Below are 27,424 nucleotides of genomic sequence, written 5' to 3' on the forward strand. Positions count from 1 at the left end.
CAGTCACCGAAATACAAACTATAAAAAACACAAGTGGTTAAGGATCATTTTTCAACAAAGTCTAATCCCTTAATCACACCCACGTTAAACCAAACGTCAGGAATTAACAGTAACTACAAAATCTTGATCAGATATTCCATGTGCTAATGAACAGAGGGCGCAAAATGGCCAGCTGTATCTACAAATGTTCGTTTCACGCGAGTTGGACCGTCGCCATACCATGAGCTAATAGCGAATTTATGGTTGCAATAGTGAAAACAAGCGATTACGCCTTCTTTAAATTAATTACAACCATCGTGAACAACGCAGAAATCGATAGCAGCAAGAAGAATTCTTGGCTACGCTTGGCAAGAGGGGAAGGAAAGATATCTTTCTTACAAAATCTTGTTAAGAGGAGACTACCTTTTCATCGCGATAAGTCGAAGAAAACCTTCCACAGGTCGTCTACGTTCAACTGACCTTTCTTTGTGACGAGCCTCGTTTAATTAAATGCACCGAGTGCGCATAAGAATCTAAATGAGCTTAGTTCAATTCCTACCACCTGTTTATTATCAGTTATACAAACGATTCACGAACGGAAGCGGCTCACACCGCTTTTCAGATTTTTTACTATTTTACCGCCGATGTACTTGATTTACGCTTAAACTTATAATTTCCTGTTGCGTTTGTTGAATTTGTCGCTTTGACGATTGAACGACTGGATATTTGCAAGAGATGATTTTTGTAGATTTCCATTTAATCATAAGCCAAAAATATGTTAATCCCGTTTACAAAAATCCATTGGTTCGTATTAATGTGTTAATTCATATTTTTCTTCGTGTTTTCACATCGTTATTAGCAGAAAAGAGTCGCGTGCATTCCTTTAATTCTAAAAGTATCCACTTAAGGATTAAAATTAAAATTATAAAATAAAACTTTCAGCGTTTCCGTGTAGTTTGTCCACGTTTCATAACAGTTGAACTATTATTAATATAAAAATCTGCAGAAAGTAATTATTAAAAGTATCGTAAGACAAGGGGTTAATGTCTACCTCAAACAGTAAAAAGCACAATCTAAAGAAGAAGAATTTTTCATCACGTCTACTAATTGTTAATCCATAGGACACAATAAATTCAAGATAAACTGAACTTAAGTATCTTTTCGATAAAAAAAAATGAAATTCTGATTAAACAGAAAATGCATTGAGAATTACAGTTTGTGATTGAATTGCTGACCAGAAAAGACGAATTAAATAAGAAAATTAAAATATATCAAATTGAAAAAATTCTAGTTTCATGATTTATTAATTTTCCGTTCCACAAGCAAGTATATACCCATCCAGTAAGAAGATACTGATGATACTTCGATACACGATAATTCTCAAAAATATGAGCCGTTTATTTTGACAGTGGCCTTTTCATTTTGAAGTAAACTGTGAATAATATATTTAAAGTCGATTTTTGTAAAATAAAAACTAGCTGGTCAATAGAATGATAATCGTTTTTATTTTGAATGTGGCTTAAGTTCAATGTGCCCAAACATATTGTAGATGTGATTGACCATAAGTGCCTATTATCAGGGTATTCATTTCTATTTAACGTTAGGGATTTTGGTGTTGTAGAAGTGGCGTTAAAAAAAAACAATTTCTTGTTCATTCCTAAGGAATACAACGAGGTCGTAAAAAATTCTAGATCAAATGAAACGAGGGGATTTCATTTCAATTAAGACTCTAGAGCAGGGGTCCCTCAAGCTGGTGCCATGGCAATAATTAATTTTCGAAAATTAATTAAACGTCCCATAAACGTAAAAGAAATAATGAAAAATTCATTCAAACGGTTTTATTCGTCGCATTAAAAACAATTGAGCATTAAATTGCCACTGTTTTTTCTTCTCCTAAGTATTCAAACCGCTTCAGAAACAACTGTGCCGCGAAATTTGTTTAGCTGCACAAGGGTGCCGCGACAAAAAAAGTTGAAAAACCACTGGTCTGGAGAACGCGATTTGTAGAAGAATAAAAACTACTGAAAACGGAGAAATGGTAAATTGGTGCAAAATATGTTGGATGTGATTTTTGAGAACCAAGTCATATAAATTGTTCTAGAAGACATCGATGAATGATGGATGATGCACCATTCAAAACTCTGGACTTACCACCGCGTTGGAGGGAACCAAGATACTTTAATAATGTACGAAAAACCAAGACCAATCGCAACGCTAAAATACAACAATTTAATGGACTAATTGATTCGAATATTATTAAATTTAACGTTATATTTGTTTAATAACGAATAAAAGTTGATTACCTTTCCATTTTTCTAAACTGAAACAAACATTTTGCTACAGAGTGAGATTAATAATTATAGTCCAGTCTACATTAGAATTCAGTAAAACGGTCAATAATCATTTTCAAGGACCTTTTTCTTATTATTATTTTTCTTTGACATAACACAATTTTAAATACGAATTTGGCTGTAGCAATAATAATAAATTGCTTTGCTAAAATTTCTGTTTCTTCATATTGCTATATTCGTGTTTGTAATAATCGTTAATAACCTTGCTCACCAAATAATTCAAATTTTATGTTTCATCGTTGAAGTCGAGGCGGTCCTTCAGCTTATTACTCACTATGGTTAGTTCGTGTCACATGGGAGTGGAATTTAGTACCTGCAAGTTATCGCTAGACAATAAATGCCACTTTACCTCAAATTTTGCTCGATAAAGAAAATTGAAAAAAACCCTTCCAGCCTTCCTACTAAAATGTAAGTAATCGAATTAGAGAGCATTATTTTTTACGGTAAGTGAAAACCCCTGTGAAAAAGTAGAACGCCCTGTGAAAACTATTATAAGCGTTTGCTCGAAGCAAACAGACTCAGATTCTCACCAATTTCTCTAATGTAACACATTCAACCATCCCTAATATCGTTTAACTATACGCTCGTGATTAACATTAACGTGCAAAGTGAGCGTGCAAAAAAGACTTCTTGCATATTGAACATTATTTTCCGCACGTCTGAACACATTTCTTTCCTGGCCATTTCAACTCCTCGCAACGTTCTTCTTCCCTTTACCTTACTGTAAATTGAGGGTGATTCAATTTACAGGAAATATGCGCAGTGAATATCATAATACAAATGTTGCCAATATTCAGAATGGCTAAAAGGGAATGCACATTTTTTGAGTACTTCGCTTTGCATCATTTTCAAAGAAGCAGAATTTTATTTATGAAAAAATGAATCTACGATTTAAAAAATGTACGACCTTCCACTCGAAATCAAGAGCATAAATAATATTGTAAATAGTCAATGTTGCATTACATTAAGACCAGCCAGGGTCAACTAAACAGATTGAATACATTGTTTAGAAATATAGAGTTGGATTCATTGAGGACTCTTCTTCCTTCGGCAATCAACAATTTTTTAAAATTATCAACACAAGTGCCGCCCTAGGTATTTCGACCGGTATTTCAAACTACGCAAGGCGAAATCGAGGACGTGACAAAGGAAAAAGAAAAGAAATAATTGAGAATGTTTTAAAGCACCGGCCTGAACAACTGCCGCTTAAATGGCAAAAGTGTATAGACAATGTAAGATAGTCGGTACGTGGTTGACTAATCACAACACAGAGTTTGCTGCTCGCTTTTCTTTATTAAATTCCCTTCGAGCTCGTTCTCTCGGTTCGCGTCGTCGTTGTCGACTGTGTCTTTCTCAGCTTGCATTCCCACCACGTTGGGTTCTTTTTGGCCTGCAAGGTAGGGGGTTTTCTGGCCTATGTGATTTTCATCGCGTCTTTTCGATGATTATTGGAAAATTCCATTGCCAGCTCGGTGTCGCTTGTTTATGATATCCGTCGCGCTCTAAGTGTCGCCCGTAGGGCTAAGTACCCCGACCAAGACTTATCGAATTGCGAAATGTCAACGGCCTCGGTCCGGGTTCGTCGTTATCAGGTGGTGACGGGCGCCACAGACAATATGGATGCATACATTGATAAATAAAATAATTTCATATATTTGTAAGTTATGAGCCTACTTCGTCTTTCTTTTTTTTTTTTGCAAATTTCATCCTTCACGATCTAATAATTTAAAGACCTGAATGAGAAATTTAGTTACGAATTTCACCAACTAAGATGTACTATATATAGATATTCTATTATTTACCTATTACCGATTCTCTCCCACTCGGCCATCTAAAAATTTATATCCACCACTTTGAGAACCAATAGAATACACGCTTCATGATTGGTTGTTCAGTTATGTCGACCTTTGATAGGCTTGATCCTCCCATCTCTACACCTTGCCCAAATTTCCCTATTGTGGTATATAAACAGACGGCTACATCCTCTAACAGTCTGAGTTCAGGTTTGCAAGAGGGCAATAGGTTGGACAAATAAAGGGCAAGATGCATATAAGTAAGTAAACTTACGAACATAATATGTAATGCGATGAACGGTGATTGTAAAATTAATTATAAATTATATCTGACGCATTGTTAGAAATTAGTTTATAAAGGCATGCAAATATATCGTAACGGTTATGTTACTATATCGAAATTTTCCAATTTCTGTACTCCTACGTTACAGAATTTGAGAAATATTATTAAGGAACACAAGGATATATCAGTTCGACATTTAATATCTTTTATACTCTCAATCTTTTGCTATTGTCACGGAATATTTTCCAACAAAATGAGACGAGAATTTATTATTCTAGAATAACATTTTTCTTTGATACGTGTTTTATAGATTTACGCAGCCGCTTAAGTCGATTACCGCTTAATTCGTCCCTGCGTGACCAGATTTTATTTATTCTTATACTCATGCATCGATAGAAAATGTCGAACTCGCTTTCCTTTACGCATAAACGCATACTTATTCGTGTAAATGTACACGATATGTATCGCGTGTATACGTGCAAATAATTTCTTCATAATTGAAATTTTAATAGAACGTAATGCTTAAATTTTTTTTGCAAAATAGTCATGGATATGCTTTACGACTAATAAAATAAACAAATAGCGAACGATGGTCTAATTCGTTTCATTTATTACGTTAAATACATAGATAATACGGAATAGTTTTTTTATATTAACTTTTAAGACACACGGTAGCAATACACTTGTGGCGGCACTCGCCACTAGAGGGACAGCACCATTTACACTTTCCTGAAAGTACCCGATGACCCATCGTTTCCAATATATAGAAGTTCTGAACTGTCCCTAATATCCCAGCGTCTAAGGCAGGGCCTGCTAGGTAGCCTTACTGATGAGTCCACTAGCAGGCCCAGGACGAAACGTTCTTCCCCTCTCTTTTCCTTCCTTCTTTCTTCCTCCATCTTTACAGCACAGCATAAAACCGAAGCAGCACCAGCCGCTTCACACTTAGTCCTAGCAGCAGCAATGCTTCTCGAAATTTCCTTGCGCATCATTTGGTGATGCAACAGTAGCACCAAGTGACCTTCAGTCCAGAACAACCTTTTTCCCTTCTGTACCACGCAATTATCTGCCAATTAAAAATCAACCATCGTTTCTCAGCTTTTATGTAATCGACGAATCCGAGTGTCTTAAACAGTAACGCACGCATTCACCTTCAAAGATGGACGTTTATGTCGGAAAAGGCTAGTCGAAAATCAGAAAGACATTCAAATTGGTTATTCAATCGGTAAAAAATGTAAAGTAGATTCAAATCAGTAACGAACACCAAACGCACTGAACACCACTCAGACCGACACATACTCATTGTTTTTGTTATTAAAAACTTGAACAGTGCAATCAGTTTAACATCCATTCTTAATACAATTAAGTACTCACTGCTCCTTAATTCATCGAGTGAAATGGTACATACGTAAAAAGATGTATATAAAAAAAAATGTTATACTCTAATCTAAGGCAATAAATGATTCCAGTACTAAAAACTCTGCTGATGGCAATGGTTGCCTTAAAAACAGTGTCAGCTGAAGGGAGTGCCAGTGGAACCGCTCAGAAATTAAATCTGTTCTCTTCTTCGTTATTCCATGTAAGATAAGTTAATAATGAGATTTTAACAAAATTTAGAGTTAAACTAAGAAGAACGAATTATTAATTAGTAAACTATAAGAATAAAAATTCTTTATGCAGGCTGTTGCAAAAGGAAATCCAGGTCAAACAAATCTTATAACGTCCCCGTTCACTACGGGTGTTACTCTGGCTATGGCTGCTTGTGGAGCACAAGGACAAACATTAAGTCAATTTAAAACAATGTTCAATATTTTACCTAGAGATAAAATTGACATGCCTGGTTATCAAGTAATTATTGATGACCTAAATGTAAGAATATCAATTTTTCGCCTTTATTTGGAAAAAATTTATTTCCACGATTATTTTTAATTTACATTATGTATGTCTCATAGATATATTATATACATATATATAAATTTTTGTTTATTTTAATTTAGAGCATTCGTGAAAATACACTCGCACTTACTAACAAAATGTTCGCAGCTGAACATTTTATTGTGAACGGAGATTACAAAGATTTAACAGATAATTACTTTCGTTCTGTTGCACAAGCAATAGATTTCACTACACCTCAAATAGCTGCAAATACTATTAATACATGGGTCCAGCAAAAAACGAATAATCTTATTAATAACATTATACCTGGTTTGTAAATTTTTATTTTTTCCATTTCATAGAAATGGAAATTAAAGAGAAATGCGGTAAAGGCACAATTAATGAAAATTAGAAATTAGATGAAAGAATTCATCGATCTGTACTTCTTCTTAAACAGATGATCTGGATAAACAGACGAAACTAGTGCTAGTTGATGCAGTATATTTTAAGGGACAGTGGAAAGAGAAATTCAATTCTAAATTTACACAGGATCTGGCATTCAATGTTGATAACGATACAGTAAGATATGTACCCACAATGTATAGACAAGGTACTTACCAGTATGGTGAACACGCTGATTTACATGCAAAATTCATTGTAATACCATACAAGGTAAGCTTCAAAGGAAAACTCATAATGTATCGAATGAATATTTTACCTGTCGCAGTTGTTGAATTTGTTACCACTTCGGTGCTTATGAATGATAAAATAAGACAAATAAATTTTTCTAGGCCAATGAATTAAGTTTAGTTATAATTATTCCAAATGAAATTGAGGGATTGGAGCAACTTGAAGGGAAATTACAAAACATGAACTTAGCCGAATTTTTAAATCAAGGGCAAGAAACCCCATTAAAACTATATTTACCAAAGTTCAGGGTGGAAAAACAACTAGATGTTACGCCTGCTATACAAAAGGTGTACACATATACATATACCCATACAATATGGAAATCATACAAAATATGAACATTCTTTATGCTCTAATTATTTGTATATATGTACATATATAGCTGGGCTTAATTGACGCGTTTACCGAGAGTGCTGACTTTTCTGGAATCGCCAGTGGACACCTGCATATTAGTAAAGTTTTGCAGAAAGTAATAATCGAAGTTGATGAACAAGGCATTGAAGCTGGTGGGGCTGGACAAACTAGTCAGACTAGTCGTAAGTTATTTAAAAGTTATATCTCACAATGAATATTGAATTTGAGCATAACACTACTATCGAAATTCTTTATATACATTTAAGTAACACTCTTCGTCTTGAAGGTTACAATATGATTGCATAAACAAATTAACGTACGTGGTAATATAATATATGAACTACTTATAAATAATGTCCGTGGTCTATGTATTTCCATCAAATTTAGCAGCGTATAGTAAAGGTAAAAATCAAAGAATTTATGCTATTAGCTCAATTTCAGTGTTCAGTTTACAATTCTGCCTAGCTGTTAAGCAGTTTGGAGAGTACTGTGCCCAATATTCTAAATCTTCTGTATTCTAAATTTCTTACGTATGTAAGCAATAATTTAGACCCTACGTTTTCCAATATTTGGGTTGCTCTACTAAGTAATATTTCCTCATTTTTTTATTGTATTGCTGTTCCTGTTGTTGTATATTAATGTCATAACGTATTTTTACGTAAACGCGTTAATTGTGTAGTATAGAAAGTACGTATCATAAACAGAAAAGTGAAATAGGTAAAGAGAAGAAAGAAATTATTAAAGATAATGAAATATTGTTATTGTTTTAGGACTGGTACCGGCACGCAGATCCCTTCTGAATTCACCCATTGACCTGTCACTGAATCATCCATTCATCTATAGTATCATCAGGACAGGGGATGTCGATTTAGAGTTGCTTAGAGGACGCATTACTGATCCTGAATCAGACTAATTTGTACAATTTGAAATGATCTTAGCATTTTCGTACTTAATTCCTCCCAAACACTATCGAAATGCTTTCATATATTTTCATATACTGCATTCGTATGTTAAGTAATGATTATAAGAACAATTTATACCTATCGACTTAACATTGGAACACTTAAAATATACTAATGCTTCTATTGAACTATGTTTGTTTTGTCTTTTTCAAAACCATAAACATACACAAAGTTATACCTTTATTGTCATTGAAATGCATTAAAGCATTTAATATGCTCGATATATTAAACACAGAACCGTCCATCCCTTACGATATCGTAAAGTTGTCGCATACAGTCGTGAGCTATCTTCTCAACTGGAATCACTTCTGTTGGACTGTTGCTGGTATGGTAATGGTGCGTTAGGCCGACCAAACACGACTAAATACTGTGACATGTGTAGCGCAGAGGCTAACACATGGCGCACGATTCACAAGACATCTCGTCTCAATGCTTCTTTCATACGCGCGTTTCGAGAATTAAAGAAATGAGAAATAAATTTACTGTGTTGTTTCCAGGGTAACGAGGCTTTCCCTATTTTTACAAGCTATAATTAGCGAAATAAATGTACGTCGAAATTCTCAAAGAATAGAAAATAATCGGGCATCGTACCTTGCGTTGCATTTTATCGTTGTACATTTTGAAACATATGCACTATGTAATGTAAAACTCTTTTGCCCAAACGTATCTTACCCTTGGCTGACGTACACTGGAATTCTAAATAAGCCCAAAAGGCGCCGCATCTTGATCTATACGACAACGACAGAAAAGATTCAAAGTTAACGACGTAGACCTTTAGCAGGTTCTCGTATGTGTAGTAAATAGTAACTAAACCTCGACTTCGAAAGTAGTGGCTTTTTGAATATTACTCCTTCTTTGTCAAATTAGCAGACCCGAATAAATCTCCGTTTGCATAATAACATATTCCTAAATAGCTTTCAATGGGTCCTAACAGATGGAAAGCAATAGAAAATTCTTAGAAATGAATCTATGAGTTCTATATGAGAAGTAAGGAGACTCTATAAGTTATAATATAGAATGCAATCAGTTTAAATGTCTTGGTAGTTCAGAAATCGAATCCACATTAATATCGTTTTCGAGAGGGCAATCTCTCGGATAACGTTACCAAGGACCTAGGCCCACCACGCGGAGGTGACTACGCAGGGACCCATTTAATCATTTCGACGCACAAAAAGCTATATCACTGAACAAGAATTAGTTTTCTCTTATTTTCTCTTTCTCTATTTTAAACGTTTTATTTAAAGGAACACCAAATCTATGTATCTCTTGTTAATATGGCGCTATATAATATACGCTGTTGGATTATTCGAAATGATCCAGATGATTCTTCTCTTTTCTTTTTTATTCCATAAGACTTAGGAAATACGTGATCAAACAAGGCACACTACTTTTTCTACCAGCATATTTGTCAATGTCAAACCCCATTGAACAAGTAATTTTCAAAATAAAAGTTTCAGCGAGAAATATGTTAGCTGTAATTTCAAATCGTCAAGATTTGTTAATTATAATTAACTGTACTTGGGTCGCTACTGTTGCTCCTACTACATCCATCAATTGTAATAATTATTATATGAACACACATTATCAAGTAACTAGGTAATTATACGAACTACTTGTGTATTTTTCTAGTTTAATTAATTTGTTAATTACTTTTATATAAATATCTGTACCTTTTCGAGCTAAATTTTGTATTTCTTACTACCTACTTTACATTTACTGTTTTTCTTTAAATAAAATATTTTAATAGGAGTACTTCATTTCGAAACGGGTATATTTGATTTGCAACAGGATGCATCTAAAGTACCAATATTGTATAGACATTTGTGATGTACAGTTTTTGAAAACTTTTCGCAACAAATGACAATGATTAAATGACATCATTCTGAGATGGTATTTCTTACATACAAGTACCCTATAAATAGCAGAAATTCTACATTGCAAAACGATTAATTTGACTTGCAAAAGGGTGAACTTAAAGTACCAATAGTATTTACAATTATGAGCTTAATTTTATTTTGTGCCGGCCTCCCGACTCTCGCCACTGGAGGGGTACCACCACTTACAGTTCCCCGATAGTACACAATTACCTATCCGTTTCAATATATATAACTTCTGACCTGTCCCTAATATCCCAGGGTCTAAGCACAGTATACAGTAGTGCAAGTAGCACAATTTTGTGTAGAACAAAGTTTAATGCGCATGCGCGTCAATAAATTTCGAATCGCAGTGATATCTGAACTTCTGTCTCACTTGCTCTTTAGTTTTCTTTCTCTCTCTTTCTTAGCAGACAGGTGCAGAACATGTGCAGAAGATGCTGTAAAAGTTGAAGGCGAGACTAAGTAATATATATTAATGGAATGATTGAAATTATATTTTTTATTTTTTTCGTAATGTTCTATACTATATATATCTTTTGTTGTAGTAATATATGTGTGGAAGAGGCTGTAAAAGTTGCAAAAGGGAGTAAGTAGTATATATTAATAGAATAATGAATTTTTGTATTTTTAATTATTAAATTCATTAAATTATACCTAAATTGTTTCCAACAATGCAGGAACTTCTAAAATAATTCTGCTAACCTGCCATTCTGCTACCAGTAATTTTGAGATGGAAGTAATGAAACCTTAAGTTTATACTTTTACTGTATTTTATTTTGTTTTATTTTATTTCATATTATTTTGTAGTTCATTTTGTGTCAGCGAATTTATAATTATATAATTCTATATCATTCATTTAAAAATCCTTTTTTTAAGTCTGACCGATTTGACAGATTGCAGAGGCTGAGGAGCTTGGAATGAGCCTAGTGACGACTCGTACAAAGAAATTGTTAGATGATAGTCTCAGAATAAAAAAATTATGTGAACAAGTTAAAAAAATTAACAGCGCAAAATAGAGCATTGCATGAACAAATTCGGCGAATGCACGTGAAGGGAAAGAGGGAAAATCCAGTCACCACGAGTAGACAAGATGAGGAGTGGGTAACCGGTGGGACATACTCAAGATCTGTATAATCATCATGTGCAGTACTACCATTTGGCAGTACTACCCTGTCGTGATAACTGTGACACGTTACTTTGTCAACTAATCGAAATCTACCTAACTTTGCCAACTCTGATTATTACTTAATAATTAAAGCATCCTTCTGAATTAAGAAATGTATTATATTTTAATCGTAGAATTACTGACATTTATTAAAATTGTAGAAATTGTAAAGTTACATTTATTTATAACGACAGAATCAACACTTTCTACTTTTGTATACATTCGTTCATCGAACATACTCGATTCGTACATTATTTTGTTCACCAGGTACTCACATTCATGCACGTACATACCCTCGTGCATAAAGTTTGGAATATTCTCGAATGAGCAATATTCGAGAATATTCACAATCACTCCAAAATTCATCATTACATCTTCACAATTATAAACGTTCACATCTCATTCAGTTCAAACATTAATTCCTCCATTTTTCGTACCCTATACTAAATAATTTGCGTACTAAATAATTTGTACGGATTATTTTGGAATCTTTAAAGACTTCGTTCGTTGTTAACATCGACATTAAGTTTTATCAATTGTATCATACTATACATACATCATAAATTTGCTTAATTTATTTACATAATTGCAATCGTAAATAAACGTTAATTATAAGATTATTACGATTATTTATTCGGTAATTTGCAAATTATTTACGACTTTATTAAAATTTAATTAATTTCAATGTTGAAATTGATTCTTCTAAATTAATTTACAACGAAGAATCGTTTATGATAGCGTGCCACCTGCCCTGAAACGAATCACCGTGCAACAACTGAGTGCATCTCATTTCTAGGCAGCATTCGATTATTACTAACAGTGAACATAGAATAAATGTACAAAATAAACCTTCACCAAATCAAAGTTTAGAGAAGGATGCAATTTATCTAATTTAAAAAATAACTGTGAATATCAGAAAAATGAGGAGAAAACTAATTCTTGCTCAGTGATATAGCTTTTTGTGCGTCGAAATGATTAAATGGGTCCCTGCGTAGTCACCTCCGCGTGGTGGGCCTAGGTCCTTGGTAACGTTATCCGAGAGATTGCCCTCTCGAAAACGATATTAATGTGGATTCGATTTCTGAACTACCAACACATTTAAACTGATTGCATTCTATATTATAACTTATAGAGTCTCCTTACTTCTCATATAGAACTCATAGATTCATTTCTAAGAATTTTCTATTGCTTTCCATCTGTTAGGACCCATTGAAAGCTATTTAGGAATATGTTATTATGCAAACGGAGATTTATTCGGGTCTGCTAATTTGACAAAGAAGGAGTAATATTCAAAAAGCCACTACTTTCGAAGTTGAGGTTTAGTTACTATTTACTACACATACGAGAACCTGCTAAAGGTCTATGTCGTTAACTTTGAACCTTTTCTGTCGTTGTCGTATTGATCAAGTTGCGGCGCTTTTTGGGTTTATTTAGAATTTCCGTGTACGTCACCCAAGGGTAAGATTCGTTCCGGCAAAATAGCTTTACATTACACAGTGCATGTGTTACAAAATGTACAACGATAAAAAGCAACGCAAGGTGCGATACACGATTTATGTGCACAGACGTACACTGCTCGATTATTTTCTACTCTTTGGGTATTCCGACGTACATTTATTTCGCTAATTATAGCTTGTAAAAATAGGGAAAGCCTCGTTACCCTGGAAACAACACAGTAAATTTATTTCTCATTCCTTTAATTATCGATACGCGCGTATGAAAAAAAAGCATTGAAACGAGATATCTCGTGACTCGTGCGCCATGTGTCAGGCCCTTCGCAACACATGTCAATGTATTCAGTTGTGTTTGGTCAGTCTAATGCAGCATTACCATACCAGCAACAGTCCAACTCAAGTGATTCGAGTTGAGAAGATAGCTCGCGACTGTATGCGACAACTTTACGCTATCGTAAGGTATGAACGGTTCAGTGTTTAATATATCGAGCATACTAAAGGCTTTAATGCATTTCAATGACAATAAAGGTATAACTTTGTGTATGTTTATGGTTTTGAAAAAGACAAAACAAACATAGTTCAATAGAAGCATTAGTATATTTTAAGTGTTCCAATGTTAAGTCGGTAGGTATAAATTGTTCTTATAATCATTACTTAACATACGAATGCAGTATATGAAAATATATGAAAGCATTTCGATAGTGTTTGGGAGGAATTAAGTACGAAAATTCTAAGATCATTTCAAATTGTGCAAATTAGTCTGATTCAGGATCAATAATGCGTCCTCTAAGCAACTCTAAATCGAAATCCCCTGTCCTGATGATACTATAGATGAATGGATGATTCAGTGACAGGTCTATGGGTGATTCCAGAAGGGATCTGCTCCCCGGTACCAGTCCTGAAACAAAAACAATATTGCATTATCTTTAATAATTTCTTTCTTCTCTTTACCTATTTCACTTTTCTGTTTATGATACGTACTTTCTATACTACACAATTAACGCGTTTACGTAAAAATACGTTATGACATTAATATACAACAACAGGAACAGCAATACAATAAAAAAATGAGGAAATATTACTTAGTAGAGCAATCCAAATATTGGAAAACGTAGGGTCTAAATTATTGCTTACATACGTAAGAAATTTAGAATATAGAAGATTTAGAATATTGGGCACAGTACTCTCCAAACTGCTTAACAGCTAGGCAGAATTGTAAACTGAACACTGAAATTGAGCTAATAACATAAATTCTTTGATTTTTACCTTTACTATATGCTGCTAAATTTGATGGAAATACATAGACCACAGAAATTATTTATAAGTAGTTCATATATTATATTATCACGTACGTTAATTTGTTTATGCAATCATATCATAATCTTAAAGACGAAGAGTGCTATTTAGATGTATTTAAAAGAATTTCGAGAGTAGTGTCATGCTGAATTTCTATATACATTGTGAAAGATAACTTTTAAATAACTTACGACTAGTCTGGTCAGTTTGACCGGTCCCAGGAGCTTCAGTGCCTTGTTCATCAACTTCGATTATTATTTTCTGCAAAACTTTACTAATATGTAGGTGTTCACTGGCAATTCCAGAAAAGTTAGCGCGCTCAGTGAACGCGTCAATTAAGCCCAGCTATATATGTACATATATAAAAATAATTAGAGCATAAAGAATGTTCATATTTTGAATGATTTCCATATTCTACTAGTATATGTATATGTATACACCTTTTGTAAAGCAGGCGTAACATCTAGTTGTTTTTTCACCCTGAACTTTGGTAAATATAGTTTTAATGGGATGTTTTCCCCTTGATATAGAATATCGGCTAAGTTCATGTTTTGTAATTTCTCTTCAACTTGCGCCAATTCATCAATTTCATTTGGAAGAATTATAACTATGCTTAATTCATTGGCCTGGAAAAATTTATTTGTTTTATTTTATCATTCATAAGTAGCGAGGCGGTAACAAATTCAGCAACTGCGACAGGTAAAATATTCATTCGATGCATTATGAGTTTTCCTTTGATGCTTACCTTGTAAGGTATTACAATGAATTTTGCATGTAAATCAGTGTGTTCACCATATTGGTAAGTACCTTGTCTATGCATTGTGGGTACATTTTTTACTGTATCACTATTAACATTGAATGGCATAGGCCGTGTAGATTTAGGATCGAAATTATCTTTCCACTGACCTTTAAAATATAGTGCATCAACTAGCACTAATTTCGTCTTTTTATCCAGATTATCTGTTTAATAAGAAGTTCAGATCGATGAATTCTTTCATTTAATTTCTAATTTTCATTAATTGTCCTTTTACAACATTTTTCATTAATTTCCATTTTTATGAAATGGGAAAAATAAAAAATTCGGAAAAGAAAAATTTACAAACCAAGTATAATGTCATTAATAAGATTATTCGTATTTTGCTGGACCCATGTATTAATAGTATTTGCAGCTATTTGAGGTGTAGTGAAATCTATTGCTTGTGCAACAGAACGAAAGTAATTTTCTGTTAAATCTTTGTAGACTTCGTCCACAGTAAAATGTTCAGCTGTGAACATTTTGTTAGTAAGAGCGAGTCTATTTTCTCGAATGCTCTGAATTAAAGTAAAAAGAAAAAATATATATTTATATGTAATAGAACATACATGGGAAAAAAATGTTTTTCAAATAAAGGAGAAAAGTTGATATTCTTACATTTAGGTCGTCAATAATTACTTGATAACTAGACATGTCAATTTTTTCTCTAGGTAACATTTTGAAGATTGTTTTAAATTGATTTAATGTTTGTCCTTGTGCACCACAAGCAGCCATAGCCAGAGTAAGACCCGCACTGAGGGGAGACGTTATGAGATTGTCTTGGCGTCTTTCTGCAACAGCCTACATAAAGAATTTTTATTCTTATAGTTTATTCACTGTTGGACAATTTTCAGTTTTAATTAATAATTCGTTCTTCTTAGACAAATTTTGTTGAAATATCATCATTAAATTTTCTTACATGGAATAACGAGGAAGAGTACAGATTTAATTTCTGAATGGTTTCAGCGGTACTCCCTTCCGCTGCCACTGTTTTTAAGGCAAACATTGCTACCAGCAGTGTTTTTAGTACTGAAATAATTTATTTCCTTAAATTATTTACTATGCAATTTATCGTAAAATTTATTTCGCGTTATTAAATGTTAAGAAATGTTTAACTCATTGAACATAAATACTGTGTGTCAGGTTGTCATTTACACGTTAAATAATTTACGTTCGCAGATGCGTACAAGGAAAACGTGTAAGCTACTCGGCTACTGCGGTATTATTCATACAGACCCTACGATCTCAAGGTTCAGGGACGAAGAGTGGTTTCTCACGAAGGATAAACCCGCCGAAGGACGACAATCATGTAAAACGAGTAACGAACATCCGCATAAAAGTTTCGGATGTAATGTAAGTACACATATAGGGTATAACATTTTTTCCGTACACATCTTTTTACGTATGCCGCGTTTCACTCGATGAATTAACGCGCAGTGAGTACTTAATTGTATTATGAATGGATGTTAAAATGATTGCACTGTTTAACTAATACTTTAAGTTATTAATAACAAAAACAATGAAGATGTGTCGGTCTGAGTGGTGTTCAATGTGTTTTATGTTCGATACTGATTTGAATCTACTTTATATTTTTTACCAATTGAATAACCAATTTGAATGTCTTTCTGATTTTTGACTAGCCTTTTCCGACATAAACGTCCATCTTTGAAGGTGAATGCGTGCGTTACTGTTTAAGACACTCGGATTCGTCGATTACATAAAAGTGGAGAAACAATGAGTGATTTCTAATTTGCAGATAATTGCGTGGTACAGAAGGGAAAAAGTTTGTTCTTGACTGAAAGTCACTTGGTGCTACTGTTGCATCACCAAATGATGCACAGGGAAATTTCGAGAAGCATTGCTGCTGCTAGGGGTAAGTGTATTGCTACCGTGTGTCTGAAAAGTTAATATAAGAAAACTATTCCGTATTATCTATGTATTTAACGTAATAAATGGAACGAATTAGACCATCGTTCGCTATTTATTTACTTTATTAGTCGTAAAGCATATTCATGACTATTTTGCAAAAAAGTTTAGGCATTACGTTGTATTAAAATTTTTATTAAAAAAGGAATCATTTACTGCGTTATGCGTTATATGCGTTTATGCGTAAAGGAAAACAAGTTCAACATTTTCCATGGATGCATGAATATAAGAATAAATAAAATCTGGTCACGCAGGGACGAATCAAGCGGTGAGCGACTTAAGCGGCCACGTAAATCTATAAGACACGTACCAAAGAAAAATGTTATTCTGGAATAACAAATTCTCATTTCATTTTGTTGGAAAATATTCCGAGACAATATCAAGAAGTTGAAAGTATAAAAAATATTAAATGTCGAACTGATATATCCTTGTGTTTCTTAAAAATATTTCTAAAGTTCTGTAACGTAGAAGTACAGAAATTGGAAAATTTCGATATAGTAACATAACCATTACGATATATTTGCATGTCTTTATAAAACTAATTTCTAACATTGCGTTAGATATAATTTATAATGGAGTTTACAATCACCTACCTGTCACCGTATTACATATTGTGTTCGTAAGTTTACTTACGTATATGCATCTTGGCCTTTATTTGTCCAACCTTCTGCCCTTTAGCAAACCTAAACTCGGACTGTTAGGGGATGCGGTCGGATGGTTATATACCATGATAGGGAGCTCCAGGCAGGTTGTAGAGATGGAAGGAACAAGCCTATCAAAGATCGACACAACTGAATGACCAATCGCGAAACGTTTATTCCAAAGGTTCTCCAAGTGGAGGGTACCACCCTTTCCAGTAAGCGATAAAAATTTTTAGGGGGACGATAGTGGGAGTGGTACTAATAGGGAATAGGTAATAAATAATCAAACATCATATTGATCAAATTTATAATTAGGTTCCACATTCTCAAGTTTAGGTCTTTAAATTACTTTAAAAATATGAAAAATATTAAAAATTATGGGTTACCCTAATTCTTTGGCCGAGAATTGTATTTGTAATTTATTTCTGTGTTTCTGATATTGTATCTCTTCCAATTTCCGTAGATTTAAGTATCTCAAATAAACATCGATATATAACAAAATTTAAACGTTACTTTTTTATACGAATTCCTTTTAAAATTTAAGACCGCCATAAAAACCATTGCGAGGTTATAAAATTATATCGTAATCACATATATGGACACACAGAAACTTGTAATTTTATTAAAGAAAATAAATGCATTTTCTTCATTTACCATACTTTTCCTATCATTACACGGAAAATATAAGTAGTTAAAAAAAATGTTCTAAAAAGAACAAAATTCTTTAAAGAAGAACCAGCATATAAGTTTTATTAGTAAATTTATCTTATTGATAATGTAACATACGGTGAAACGTGATAAGTCTTACCAACTAGTTTCTCGTAGAAAAGTATTTTTAATTTAGTTATAAGTAGAATAATATTACAACCAATATTAAAAACAAAGAAAAACTTAACGAAAACGAAAACTAGACTTTATTTAACGTTAACACGATATTTCAAGTAGCATAGATGTGTTGTCTTAGAAAAATTGTGAGAATCTGATCTGTCTGCTTCGAGCATACGCTTAGACTAGTTTTCGTAAGGTGTGTACCAAAGAATAATGCGCGTGGATTGGTTTTGACTGGAACTAAGGAAGGTTGTTCTTTAATTTTATTTGACGAGTCAAGTTTTTGAAACGAATGTGCAGTAGAGTCCCCCTTCCCTACCCTGGCATGAGCGAGAGCCTCAAGAAGACGAATCGAAGACGAGCAGCAGCAATTTGGAGTACATATTATCCCCTCCAGCCAAAGATTCCGGGGGACCAGTCTCGTAACAGCCCCGTCCGGTAAAACCCTGGTGCAAAGAGGAAGACACTCTCGATCTCGGACGAGTGACGACAGAGAAAGGCTTTGCAGCGACCCCGACTACCACCCTGCCGTCCTCGATGGTAACCAGGAGTATTTCATATTAAATAATATTATAATATTCCTGGGTGTGGAAGGAACACCAACTCTCTCCTAGCTCTTAGAGAACAGCGACCAGTCTAGTGGTCCTTCAAGAGAATCGCGGAACGGGAGTGCGAAAAAGAGCAATTAGAAAACCACCGATCGATGCCTCGAACAATGTCGAAACGCACAGCCCACTCCACCAAGGACCTCCAAGATGGATCGAGTCAATTTTCGGGTGTGTTTGAAGCGGGAGAGTGAAAAAAAGAGAGAGAGAGAAAGAGCGAGACCGAGCGGAAGACAATCTCATCGATCAACATCTCCGATTTGGAAAAGAAGTGAGTCTTGATGAAAGAATTGATGAAGCGTCCTGTCTTTTCTCAAATTCTCTTGCGAACAATTATTATATACTGCGATATCTTTTGTAATGCAGCGCCTTACACCGTCCGTGTACAGGTTCAAAACTTTCGCCCTGTCATCGTGCGCGTGCATGGCGGTGTATTTCGAATCGCTTGACGATTTCTTTCCTTTTCGAGTTAATTTTGCGTTATGGTAATCGTAAAAAAAGCCATAGCGTTCAGTATACCGAGATTACAGTACCGTAACAAACCTTAACCCTTTCTATTTCGCTAACGACTGTTTGAGTCTCAGAATCCCTCGAAGTTTCGGATCTCGATTTTTTCGAACCAGCGTCATTGCGTCGCGGCACATTTCAATCTCGCTGAATTCTCCGCAACTTCGAGGCCTTGCCTGATTAGGCCCCTTGATTCCAAATACTGCTACCAAAAGAGTTTCCAAGACTGGAATAATTTATTTCCTTATTATTATTCACGTGTAATGGATTGTAAAGTTTGTTTCTGTTATCGATATCAAAATATGTTAAACACTAAGAGCAATAATGCCATTAATGTTTAACATAACGTGCCCTTTTGTAAGTTGAAACTAAGAGCAAATTCTTTACATACGATGGTACATTGCAGCATGTCATGAAGAATTAGTTTAAGTCATACGTTGATTCGGACACAACGTTGGTGGATTTATTAAATATAAATACAGCGTGTACGCACACGCGTACAAGGACAACGTGTAAGCTACTACGGTATTTATAATCCAGATGCTGCGCTTTCAAGGTTCAACATCCAAGATTGGTTTCTTACGAAGGACGACAACTATGCGAAATGATTAACGATGGTTCAAATAAAAGTTTCAGATAAAGCACTATAGTAAATTTTTAACGATAATTTTATTTTGTTACTTTATTGGAGTTACATTGCTTCATTCGTAATATCATTATCACTTTATGTATTTTATTCATAAAAATTTACTAGTAATATCATAAATACAAAACAATTTCTTATTTCTTAAATCAATTTTAATCGTACAGTAGATATGAATTACAATTATCCTCTATGTTATCATATCTATGATATAATATGCATATAGTATCCGTGTAACGTAGTGTTTATGTAAACTTTGACAATCAAGTGAAGAATAAGTATATATATTTAGATATAGAACAAAATTTATGTTCAACTATAATCGCGGGGAGTCGAGTCCTCTCAGCTAGTAAGGACGTTTGAAGTGAAGTGAACACTGAATTTATAGTTAAAAAATGCCTTGGTTTAAAGTGTCTTATGTTGTGTTGTTATAAATACCTTGGTTTAAAATGTTTTATGTTGTGTTGCTGGTTCTCTTAACCGATGATTACTGTTTGATCGGTGGTGAGAAACGGATAAGGAAAACTTGGGATGGGCGTGTTTAAAAGGTGGGACACGCGGATTCGTCGATTACAAATTTTCGGTGATTGAGTGAGGGTAACGGTCATTGCTGCTAATTTGTTGAAAGAATGAAGAACAGGAAAAGTGGGAACTGACCGCCCCGTTTGAGGGTCACTCTCAGGTACGCGATGCATCCTTGAGTGACGTATGCGAAGACCGAATAATGAAACTTAGTATCATGGAAATAAAAAACTTAACTGGAAATCCTAAGCCTTTTGACGAGCAAATAGATTCTACATAGTAATGAAACTATTGTACTTTTCATTAGGATAGTAACGACTTTTTGGGATTATTGGTGTAGGGATTTTTAGATAATTGTGGATGATTGTTGATGAAAAGATAGCTGTAAAAAGGGTTGCTTGTGTTCGTATGGAAATTCTTGATCTCCTACTAAAATAATTTATTTCATTTTTTTGTACAACGATAAAGATGAACAAACCCAAACGAATGAATGCGTAATGCCACCTTAGTAAGTACTCGTAATTATTGTGTTATATCTATGTATTAAATGTAACAGATGGGACGAATTAGATCATCGTTCATTATTTATTTATTTAATTAGTTGAGAAACATATCAGTGGTTATTTTGTAAAAAGAATTGGGCATTGCGATGTATTAAATTTTCTATTAGGAGAAGGATAATCTGTACGCGTGTACGCGACTTATGTATATGTTTATAAATACATTCACATTTCATTGATGTATATGTAGGGGGAAACAGGTTCATGATTTTTCGAATCTCGTTGGGAAAATCCCATGAAAGCATAAATACAGGACCGTCGCATGCGGTTGCGCAGGTTGTGCTCTGCACTCGGGCGCTTCATCGCAGGAACGTCACATTACCACGGAAACTTCTATACTTATTTAGGTATTTTGAAAATTAAGAAATGTAGACAAAGGTAAGATTTAGCAATTACGAAAAACTATAAATTTATTCTTTATTTTATATCGTATTATATTTATTTCAACAGATGTGTACGTTTCATATTAATTTGTTTCGGTAATTGGCGACCAAGTCCGTGTGCTATCCTAATCCTGACTTCCGTCTGATTAGTGTCCATCCTTGGAACCAAGCAATTGTTTTCTCCATAGTTTCGTCGCGTGACGATAGAGCGTTGCCTAGAAGTGTGCGACATTATTATCTTTAACTTTGGTTTATTTATTACCAATTCCCTCGTTCGCGCATCCATCCTTTTCTCGTCCTTGGCTTTCCTGTGCTTTTCTACGCGCATTTTTAAGGAGCCACATTTTCGCCTTCGCATCGGTTCGTCCAGAACAGTTCAGTCAGAGCAGTTCGTCGAGAGCAGCTCGTTTAGAGCAGCTTGTTTAGAGTAGTTCGTTCAGGACAGTTCGGTTGGAACCTCCGAATTCGACAGTTCGTTTTGAACGTTCTGTTCAATTCGATTAGTATGAGTACGCGTAGCTAGTAAGTTGTAACCGCAGCCACCACCTTCATCCGATCATACTACTGTTATGCTATCGTACGCCTCACCTTTATTTTTATTGAAAGTTGAATAAAATTATTTTTCTCTTATATGTCGAGATTATAAGTCGGTTTATATCATTATTTTTATGTGTGTATTATTTTTGTTTTTATAAAACGCTACTTTTTTTTAACTTCACTGTTCACATATAAACAACAGGTAAGCGTGTGCATTAGCTTTTCTGAGAAAAAAATCATGTACAAATTTTCTCAACAAAAACTATGTGTATTATCGCTCTGTACTACTAGTTTTAATTTTTTTAATTATAGTGGAATGGCTAATGATCTCGTTTGTTGAGTCCAATTCCATTTCTAATCTTCTAACTGGTGATTCTGGCTTTTCCGATTTCTAATTTTATATCGCAATGTGATAATTACTTCTATGTCCGTCTTTTACTAACACTTTGCTATTATTATTATTAATAGTCCAAAAATACTTGTCGCTACCATGAAAACCAAAACAGAGCTAATTCATTAAAATTTATAGTGCTTCTCCCAGACAACTTTACGCTATCGTAAGGTATGAACGGTTCAGTATTTGATACGTCGAACATATTTAAAGGCTTTAATGCATTTCAGTGACAATAAAAATCAAAGTATTCTTAACAATTATGATGCGCCATAACTTGGTGTACATATTTTTGTGGTTCTGATAAGGACAAAGAAGAAAGAACATAATTCAACAAAAGCAGTAGTGTATTGTAAATGTTCCAATGTTAAGTCAATAGGTATAAATTGTTCTTATAATCATTACTTAACATACAAATAGAATACATGAAAGTATATAAAAGTATTTCGATGGTGTTAAGGAACACACTTCGAATTGTGCAAATTAATTTATTTATTAGAGGATCAATTATTTAATAGAGGATTATTTAATAGAGGATCAATAATATGTCCTCTAAACAACTCTAAATGGACTTCTCCTGTCGTGATGATACTATAAATGAATGGATGATCCACTGACATTTCTATGGTTTCTGTATCCCAAAGGGATCTGCCTTCCGGTACCAGTCCTGAAGCAATAACAATATTTTATTATTTTTTAAAATAGTAAAATGATTCAAATTTTCTTTTAATGATATATTTTTATCTGTTTTATCCTATTTGGAATACCGATTTATATGATATTTTAAAACATTGTCTCTTAGCACATAGTTTATAGTATTTAGAAAATTCATTGAAAGTTAATTATTTTCAAGTGTATACCAAAATTTGTAATATAATTATTTGGGGGATGTTAGGGTTAGTTGATGCTCCTAAAGACGAGAAGTACTATTTAAACGCATATTGTTTCTAAAAATTCGTCCAGTTTAAATAAAAGAGCATAAGTTCTCAATATACATTATGCAAGATAACTTTTAAATACTTACGACCAATCGCACCAGCCTCAGCAGCTGTAGTGCCTCTTTCATTAACTTCGATTAATGCCTTCTGAAAAACTTTATTAATATGTAGATCTACATTGGCAATTCCAGAAAAGTTTGCGCGTTCAGTAAACGCATCAGTCAAACCTAGCTGTGTACAATAATAATTAGGACATAAAGAATGTTCATTTTCGAATAAAATCTATATTGAATGAGTATATATGTGTACACCTTTTGTAAAACAAACTCAAGACCCAAATCGCTTTCCACCTTCAACTTTGGTACGTGTATTCTTAAGTCATGGCTATTTGTTTGATTCAAAATTTTGGATAAGTCTAGACCTTTTAATTTTTTTTCAACTTGTGCCAATCCATCAATTTTATTTGGAAAAATTATAAGCATACTCAATTCCTCGTTCTAGAAAAATTTATTTATTTAATCATATCGTTCACAAGTAGTAAAGTGGTAACAAATGTGACAATTGCAACAAGTAAAAGTCATATCATTTAATGCGTTATGACTTTTTCTTTGAAACTTACCTCAAAAGGTATTGCAAAGAATTTGGCATCAAAATCAAGGAGTTCACCATACTGGTAAGTACCTTGCTGATACATTGTAAAAACCTTTTTCTGCGGTACTACTATTAATATTGAATGGCCTATACATTGTTAATTCAGGATTGAATTTCTCTTTTCACTGACCGTTAAAATACACTGTATTACCTAATATTAGATCTGTCTTGTCATCCAGTTCATCTATTTAAGAAGACAAACAAAATTTTCCAATACTTTCTATTTTTACAAAAAAATAAAAAAGGAAACCATAAAAAGAAAAATGTACAAACCAGGTGTAACAATGTTTCCAATAAGATTATTTGTACTTTTCGCAACCCATGAATTAATAATATTTGCAGCTATTTGAGATTTAGCAAAATTTATCACTTGTGCACTTGAATGAAAGTAATCTTTTATTGTTTCCATGTAATCTGGTTTCACAGTCAAACGTTTGGATGTGAAAATTTTATTTTGAAGCTGCAACTTATTTTTTGTAAGACCCTAAATTAAAGTAAAAAAAAAAGAAAAACGTATGAGACATACATAACGTAAATTAAAAGTAAGTGTGGAAAAAGATGTTTCTGAATGAAGAAAAAAAGTTGATATCTTACATTTGCATCGTTAATAATTCCTTGATAATCGTATACGTTCATTTTACGTGTAGTATATAACACTTTTTGAAATTGATCTAGTGTTTCTCCTCGTGCTCCATAAGCAACCTGAAGATTACTTGAATGCTCCTGTGCAACAGCCTGCATAAAAAATTTTTATTCTTATAGTTTATTCACTTTGAACAGTTTTCAGTTTTATTTATTTTGTTGAAATTTCATTGTTAGATTTTCTTACAAGAAATAACGAAGAAGATTCAAGCTCTCTGCAGCACTCTGTTTGGTTCCAACGTTACTCTCTGCGGGTGCTGTCATTGTTTTTAAGGCACATGCTGCTACCAGAAGAATTTCTAGTACTGGAATAATTTATTTCCTTATTACTATTATTTATTGTGCAATTTATCGTAAAATTTGTTTTCCGTTGTTAATGTTAAAATACATTTGTGTAATATAGATACGCAAGTGCGTATACGGAAAACATGTAAGCTATTTGCGTTCCGCCGTAAAGGAGCTGGAAACTTGTGGTTTTCGAAGGTTCATGCTTATGGCACGTTCTAGGCTATTTTTTAAGATTAAATTGACGTTTTGAAATTTTAGCAATTTATACCGGCAATCGCAGCTTTGCAAATAATATATTTTAGAAAGTTAATTTTTTGCGTCCTCGATAGATATACCCTGGCATAAACACAAATTGTACTGTTCAATGTTTGGGCCCTAATACCCACTAGCTGATTCGATTAGACCGAATTTCCAATATTTTCACGTGCCCCGCGTGTGGTCTGGCCTGTCTATGGGACCCACGGTGGCCAGTCGCAAGAATTGGGGAAAAGCCCTAATTCGTTTTTTATGTCGTACTAAAAAAAAAAGAAATAGTCGTGCGTTTGTCGTAAATTATGTTGAGTGCGAGCAGCGATTTTGTCGCACCTTCGACTGACGATTTCCAGGCGACCAGGCACTTGAGGCCCCAATAATATTTGGTTTCCTGGGTCGCAGACAAAATATATATTGCCGAGTAAGTGGCAGAGAACTGTCGCGTGGTTTTCCAGAGAACAGTTTGTTTTTCCTTTGGAAAATCGCGGGCCTCGGGGTGAGTTTTAGTTGGGGGAACATCGACCCACCTCTGCATCTTCGGCGGCCCAATTAGAAGTATAGGGCCGACCACGCATAGTGGAGAAAATGTGTGACTTTTTGGGGAACGAATACGCTGCAGTTGACACTTTATGAATATATAGCGCGTGACCTAGTAAGGAGGGACCATTATCGAGCATTTAGACAACGACGTGAGTTTTACTGAGTTTAGAGTTGACGGCAAGACAGAAAAAGTTCTGTTGGTGTGCAAGTATTCTGTGTGAAAAGCCTGTGAGGTGCGAGGTCAGTAGAATTCTGGTACAACGATCTCTCTTTAAAATCGGAGCGGCGTGAAATCTTTAAAGTGGACAGACAAAAGACCCCTGTGCATGCTAACCACTTCCAAATCTCACAATTGCGCCATTATTCGTGGCAAAGACGATAAATTAAAATCAGATACAGTTTTTTCTTACAACAGTGCGGAAAAGGGAATTGACATATCCGAGTAAATGTGTTCGTACTATAATAGTTTACGGAAAACAGTAAAATGGTACCGAAAAGTTGTCGTGGAACTAATATGCGGGACCTCTTTAGTAAATGCGTGGTACATACACAGGAAGTGGGGAACCAAGCGTTATAAAATTTTAAAATTTAGAGAAAAAATTATTGATTACTTATTGAAGAGTGAAAATCCCCCTAGTGATGAACTAATAGTAAGACAGAGTAAACTTTTTTTAAGTTCACACCAAGGACCCGCGAGGAAGATGAGGAAAAGATGCAAAGAATGTTACAAACGCTTAGCAAACCTAAAAGGTACACAGTACGCCACAAATAAAACCAAAAGAGTAATGACCTTTTGTAGCAGTTGTCCGGATAAGCCAGCACTTTGTTTAGAATGTTTTAAAAAATTGTATTGGTAATATAAGTAGTTATATTTTGTTATATTTTATGTATTGATTATTATAAGTTATGTATTTTGTGCTTAATGTTTGATTATAAAGTAGAAATGTTAATGTATAATGTTAAATCAATAAAATAACATTTTATGCTACGTATTTTTTGATATACAAACGTGGCCCATCGGTGATGCATGCCGCCCCACAGAACAATCTAGCATGGGCCACCGGTGAGTCAGGCCACCCTATGGAACAGACAAGCATGGGCAACGCGTCAACGTCAACGCGTTAAAGAATATTTAACCACAAAACCAAGAAAGTATGGGACAGCGTGTACATCGTAGGGGACTTGGGTCGCAGTCGAGGCCTTAGGGAAATTCCCTCTTCAAATAATGTTGATTGACAATGTGCATAGTTTCGAGAAAAACTAATCAGTATCCGCCCTCCGAAAAAAATCGATGAATACTAAAACTTTATTTTCTCAAAATCGTGGCGAATAAACGTGCGGACATAGTCTATCGACGCCGCGAAAAGGGACGACGGATGTCAGTATAAAAGAGCATCGTGCTGCCTCTGTTTCCATCGATTCGGGAAACCATTGACAATCACATCCTCTAGTTTAGAAAGATCCTCTACTTTGGACTTCTCTCTGGTCCATCACGAGTCAGTTTTTGAATCTAACTTAATTGATGATGCCAGCATACGTCATTTACCAGTACCACTGCCACCCACTGCCAGCGTGAGGCATTCACCAAGCACTCAAAAAACAGTGGACTAGAAGACGTACCACCGATTAACTAATAGAGATGAAATTGATTCAACTATTGGAACGCTTGTATGTTGGACAGTGTAATATTTCTTGCTC

The 27,424-nt window shown here is 34.3% G+C and overlaps 2 protein-coding genes across 2 annotated transcripts; one reads left to right on the forward strand and one right to left on the reverse strand.

The window, feature by feature from the left end:
* The first annotated feature begins 5,865 nt into the window (after positions 1-5,865).
* Positions 5,866-7,631, forward strand: LOC143427182 (serine protease inhibitor 3/4-like). Its single transcript, XM_076901112.1, has 7 exons — positions 5,866-5,985; positions 6,087-6,275; positions 6,404-6,611; positions 6,739-7,031; positions 7,073-7,258; positions 7,354-7,507; positions 7,612-7,631. The coding sequence occupies exons 1-7, from the start codon at positions 5,866-5,868 to the stop codon at positions 7,629-7,631; spliced, it is 1,170 nt and encodes a 389-aa protein (XP_076757227.1).
* Positions 7,632-23,037: 15,406 nt separating this feature from the next.
* LOC143427183 (alaserpin-like) lies at positions 23,038-24,640 on the reverse strand. Its single transcript, XM_076901113.1, has 8 exons — positions 24,599-24,640; positions 24,278-24,488; positions 24,135-24,188; positions 23,973-24,091; positions 23,677-23,850; positions 23,411-23,635; positions 23,276-23,341; positions 23,038-23,169 (listed from the first exon to the last, which is right to left on the reverse strand). Exons 1-8 carry the CDS (start codon positions 24,638-24,640, stop codon positions 23,038-23,040), a joined length of 1,023 nt encoding a protein of 340 aa, XP_076757228.1.
* Between the last annotated feature and the right edge of the window lie 2,784 nt (positions 24,641-27,424).

This window comes from Xylocopa sonorina, chromosome 9, assembly GCF_050948175.1.
Source record: "Xylocopa sonorina isolate GNS202 chromosome 9, iyXylSono1_principal, whole genome shotgun sequence".
In the NCBI taxonomy this organism is placed as follows: Eukaryota; Metazoa; Arthropoda; class Insecta; order Hymenoptera; family Apidae; genus Xylocopa; species Xylocopa sonorina.